Source organism: Propithecus coquereli, unplaced genomic scaffold (assembly GCF_000956105.1).
Source record: "Propithecus coquereli isolate 6110/MARCELLA unplaced genomic scaffold, Pcoq_1.0 Scaffold42, whole genome shotgun sequence".
Lineage (NCBI taxonomy): Eukaryota > Metazoa > Chordata > Mammalia > Primates > Indriidae > Propithecus > Propithecus coquereli.
This window is the reverse complement of record NW_012149952.1, coordinates 3,094,103-3,099,699: the sequence shown is the minus strand read 5'-3', so window position 1 is coordinate 3,099,699 and position 5,597 is coordinate 3,094,103. Positions and strand designations below refer to the sequence as shown.

General features: G+C 56.1%; 1 protein-coding gene across 1 annotated transcript in view; it reads right to left on the bottom strand.

The window, feature by feature from the left end:
- PPP5C (protein phosphatase 5, catalytic subunit) overlaps positions 1-5,597 on the bottom strand; it is a 33,100-nt gene that overhangs the window by 11,782 nt on the left and 15,721 nt on the right. The window contains exons 3-4 of the mRNA XM_012653409.1: positions 2,685-2,832; positions 1,860-1,981 (exon numbers count right to left, since the gene is read on the bottom strand). Of these exons, the coding sequence (XP_012508863.1) occupies positions 1,860-1,981; positions 2,685-2,832 (270 nt within the window). The remainder of the gene's footprint in view (positions 1-1,859; positions 1,982-2,684; positions 2,833-5,597) is intronic.

The window sequence follows — 5,597 nt, the reverse complement described above, 5'->3', positions numbered from 1 at the left end:
CCTTTGCCAACATAGACCTAAAAATAGCCCCAGTGGAATCACACAGAGTATGTTCTCTGACCAAAACACTACTAAATTAGAATTCAACAACAATGTATCTAGAAAGTCCCCAAATATTTGGCATTAAACAATACGCTTCTCAATAACCTATGGGTAAAATAAGAAATCACAAAGAAAATTAGAAAAAAAATTCTAACTGAATGATAATAAAAACACAGCATATCAAAATTCCTGGGATGCAGCTAAAACACTTCTTAGAAGGAAATTTAGCTGTGAATGCTTTGTGTGAAAGAGAAGGTGTAAAATCAACAGCACAGACATCTACCTTCGGAAGCTAGAAGGCAAATTAAGCCCCAAGCATGCAGAAGAGAATTAAAAAAAGAATGAAAATCAATGAAATAGAAAAGAGACAATCAACAGAGAAATTCAACACAAGCACTGAAAACATAAAGTCACAAAAAGATTTATCCAAGAAAGTTCACAGCAGCTTTATTTATAAAAGCTACAAAGTGGACACAACCCAAACGTCTCACCAACACTGCATGAGCAAATGGTGGGCTACTCATTCACACAACGGAGCACCCGAACGCCTGACACACAACACACACGTATGAAGCTCACACTTTATGTCGAGTGAAAGAAAACAGACACTAAGGATTATAGACCCACGTGACATTTACATGAAATTCAAAACCAGGCAGAATTAACTGAAGGCGGTAAAAAGCCAGATTGGTGTCCGCCTCTGGGACGGAGTGGGGCTGGCGGGAGAGGGCCAGGGGAGCTTGCCGGGTGATGGAAATGGTCTGGAACTTGTTTGGGCGGTGGGCACATCAAACTCAAAACTCATCTAACCCGACACTTCAGATTTGTGCATTTTACTATGCGTGAATTAAACGTCAATTAAAATCAACCAGGAAAATGGACATCCCTCCTCTTGCTCACCTTCGTCAACGTGGTCATCGTAACAGCTAACCCATTCAGAGCACTAACTATGTGCCAGGCACTGTGTTCTAAGCACTGATGTTGACTCAACTCCGTTAATCTTCACAACCACCTTTGGTGGAGGTAGTATGATTGTCCCCATTTTACAGACAAGGAAATCAAGGCACAGAGAGGTGAAGACACCTGCCCACAGGCACACAGCTAGTAAGTGGGAAAGCAGACATTTGAACCCAGGCCATCTGGCTCTAGGGTCCATTAATTGGCAGCTTCACCCATTCCTGCAGATGGGGTGGGTGATGTGCACCCGCTGCTCCCTAAATCTTCCCAATCACATGTCACACCCACCTGCCTGTCAATCGGACTCACAAGAAGTCCTGGATCCTCATGACCATCCCAGGAGGTGCTGGACCCCGGCAGTTCCCCAACTGTACAGTGAGGTCCCTGCATCCCTAAGAGGTCAGGGTAGAGGGTCTCGTAGGGGTCTCATCCCGAGACATGATACCAGAGCCTGAGTCTCACTCAACCAGCTCAACATCCTGTGGTCAGCTGTCCTCGTGGGGGTCTCAGGGGCTTAACCAACCATCAAGTCCCAAACAACCTGCTGCAAATGACAGCCATAGACGCCCAACAGCCTGCGATCAAGACTCAGCAAATGGCTCTGCTGCTTCCTCACCTTTGGCCCAAGGCTGGTCACCTAACCTCTCTGGCCCTATGCCTCTGCACCTGTGACAAGGCACTGCCCGCCACCTCCCCAACTGCTGTGGGACTAGATGAGATCATGCAGTAACCCCTCGGAACGATGCCCAGCACAGGGTCAGCTGCCCCGACCACCCTTCTCCTCCCGCTTTGCTCAGTGCCCAGAGCAAGTATGCAGATACCATCCCTGGGCTCCAGGCAAGCCCAGACAGGTGCGTTACCTGGTAGGCGCATTTCCGGTGCAGTTTCTTCTGGTCCTTGTACCACTGCATGAGCTCCTTCATGAAGGTGATTGTCACTTTGCCATCTTCAAGCTTGGGCCCGCTGTACTCGTCTTCGATGGCTGGTGCGGGAACAAGGGGACAAGAGTCAGTGCCACAGTCATTGCGTAAGTAGGAAGGGGGGCCTGGCTCCCAGGGACAGGGCAGACCCGGCCCTGGACACCCAGGGCAAGAGGGGGACGGAGCAAGTGCAGAGTCCCCTCCGCCGTCAGGTCTGGCTCTTCTCTTCCTGCCCCAGCCCTTGCCCTATGCGATCTCATAGCACTGAACACGTCCATGCATTTCCTGACTTGCTCATCAGCTCTCCTCACTAGAGGGTCAGCTCCGTGAGGGCAGGGAGTGTTTGTTCACAGCTGTATCCCCAGGGCCTGGAACGGAGCCTGGCACATAGGAGATGCTTGATAATTCTCTGTGGAATGAATGGCTGAGTCTTCTCAGCACCTAGAGGAGCCAGAGGTCAATCAGACAGGGAGGCCCGTGAGGGGTTGGGGCTCCTGCCGGAGGCAGGGGGGCAGGTGGTAGAGATGGCAACAGGGAGCCGGGGCCCAGGTGGGGAAGGAGGGTCAGTGGGGTGGGTGGGGTCCCGGGCCACAGCCTGGCCTGCTGGGGAACACGAGGCCCAGCTCTGGACCGTGCTCAGGGATGCAGGCAGAGGAGCAACAGACAGGGCCAGGGGCTGCCCCCAGCGCGCAGGGCATGGGGAGGGCCCACGCAAGAATGCGGAGTGTTCGGACAGGGCGGGTGGGGCCCCCAGGCCTGACTCACTCATGCTCTCGACGTCGAGCGAGTCCACCACCGAGCGCTTGTGCTCATCGCCCGCGATGGCCCGCTCGAAGGCCTTCTGCTTCACAATCTTGTTACACTCCTGGTACTTCATTTTGGCGTCCTTGTCGTGGGGCTTCACCTTGACCACCTGGACAAGAGGGAGGGGCGTCCACGATGAGGCGAGGTGGGGGCTGGCCCACCTGGGGCTGCTCAGCCCTGCCTCCATGAATGCCGAAGTCAGACTGTCAGGGCCACCGTGGGGCCACCATGCGCTGGTGGCGTAACCCGGATGAGTGTCACCTCTGAGCCTTGGTTTCCGCACCCAAAACTGGGCGCAGCAGGGCTGCCCACACAGGTGTGCTTCATAAATCGAGCTATGGCTACCGCTCAAATCAAACAGAACTTCTGGTCTGAGGACTGGGTGCTCAGCTTCAGGTCCCTCTGGGAACCAGCACAGGCGTGAGCAGGGCCGAGCAGGCACACGCCCTGATGTCACTGTTCTGATCACCAAGGCGGTGGGGGTCTGAGAGGAAAGGACGCGCTGGGTCCATGGTCACAAAGAACAGCGCTGGAAAGGTCAATGACTTGCTGGGTCACCCAGACTGTCCGAGCCCAAGTCCCATTTATGAAATGGGGGCGATGAGGGGCTCCCCCTGCCAGGGCTGTTGGGAAGAATAAGTAACAGGCACAGGGCCTGGCAGGCAGCAGCACTGAGTGGCACCACATTCCTCACGACCTCTGGGGAGACCCGGGACAAAGGATCTCCCTCGTTTCCTCCAGCGAAGAGAGGCGAGACTGGCCACAGACCCAGCCCACCTGGGGCCAAATCCCGGCTCTGCCAGTGATGAGCTGAGTGACCGCAGGCAGGTGCATCTGCCTCTCGGGTCGCTTCCCCATCAGGCCAGATTCTCAGCAGCATCTACCTCCGAGGGCCGCTGTGGGAATTCAATGAGCGAACGCAGCAGCGCCAGGCAAGAGTGACCTCCGCGAAGCGCTGACTGCTCCTCCTGGGACACGGCAAGTTCCCAGGTAAAGGAGCCCATCCCCGCGCCTCTCCCCACCTTCTCCCCCACTCACTGCAAACTCTGACCCTCAAAAAGCAGACAGGGCTGGATTCAGATCCTCGCTCTGCCACTTACTTGCTATGTGACCCTGGGCAAGTGACTTCACCGCTCTGGGTCTCGGTTTGGTTATCTGTAACGATGACTGTAACACCGTGGACCCTGCTTCACCTGCCCACCCCCCGGGCCTCCCCAGGAGGTGGCCCCCACAGCTCCTGTGCCAGGGAATAGGGGGAAGTAGCCAGAGCCGGCCCTCAACGAGCAGGGACAGCCCATGGTGAGCCTGGCAGAGTGAGTCAGAAACCTGTGCCAAGACACTCGCTCACCCCTGCAGGGTGGTTGGCCAGCAGCAGGGGGGTGGGGCTCATTCACCCTGGGGATAGGTGTGTGGACCAAGTAGGGTGGGAAGCAGCAGGCAATGGCCTCCCCCATGTCTGGGCGGGCCCAGGCCAGGGTGCCCTGCCCGGTGGCTCCACCTGGCCTGTGGGTGTGGTGCCAGGCAGGGGAGGTGGCAGCACCAGACAGGCCCTGGAGTCCTTCCCAACGGGGAGAGGTTATGAATCCACACCTGGGATAAAGTCCAAACCACCGCATGGCCCGGCCCATGCAGCCCCGCCCACCTTGCCACTGTCCCTGTTTGCCGGGTACCGCCCAACCAGACCACTCTCAAGCCCCCAGCGTACCGACTCCCTCTTAGCTCCGGGCCTTTGTACAGGCTGCCCCTGCCCAGAACACCGCAATGCCACCTTCAATTCCTTTCTGGCTTCTCCTCCCTTGGGTCTCAGCCCCACTGTCCCCTCCTCTGGGAATCCTCCCCAGCCTGCCCAGGCCGGGTCAGGCACTCCCTCTAGGCCCCCACAGGTCCCTGGGTTCCCAGCCCTGGGCACTGCTGCAAATGGGTCTGGCAGGTGGCTCCGTGGCAGGGCCGAGGCTCAGTTACCACTGTGTCCCCCGCAGTGCATGAGAGGGAATGTGGTGGGAATCACCACCCCGCACCTTTCAAGTCCTTGGTGGTGGCACTGATCTCTGCTGTCCCCCCCGGGATGCGATACTGTTTTGATTCCCTACTTGCTAGGTAGAGGCAGCGCTATGGCTTCCATTTGGCCTCTTCTACCATAACAGCCCTCATTACAGGTTAGGCGACCAATGTGGGGATCCCGCCAGCTGCTGAGTATGTCTACCCTGACGATACATTCTGGAACTGGGGGAATGACACAGGAAGGGTTCAGGGACCCAGTGGACCCACTGTGAGCTGGACCTGGCCCACAGCTCCATTGATCGCCTGACCGCCACAAGCCCCTACTCTGACTGGAGGGCAACAGCTTGCTGCTTTGCCTCTGCTGTCCGTGACAGATACCCTGCCTTCTGGTTGAGTGCCGCCACTTGGCGCCTGCCACCCTGGGATCCAATTACGCTCACTGTATTTAAGTTTTCCAACCGAGTGACTCCAGCTCCCACCGTAAGGTCCAGCACACAGAGAGCACAATCGTGCAGCTCTTCAGGGATGCTGGGGCCTGCTCACAAACCTAGGGCTCAAAGAATTAGTGAGAGTATGTCTTCCGGCCCCTCTCAGTGTGGGTGTGTACGTCTTAAGTGACAAATACACTCTGGCCTTCCAATCTCCCTAAGCCTTTGCATCTCTTCCTATATGCTAACCAAGAGAGACAGGGCGTCTCCAACTCGGTGGTAGTGGGCCACCTTTTGATGCATGTTTCAGCCACAAGCCAATCAGTTAGCACCTTTCCTAGCACCTGAGCTGCAACATTAAACGCAGGATCTGGGGAAGAGGGCACGGGGAAGGCTGCTGGTGTGACTATACGATTCTTGCCAAGGGAGAAGCACACAGGTAAAA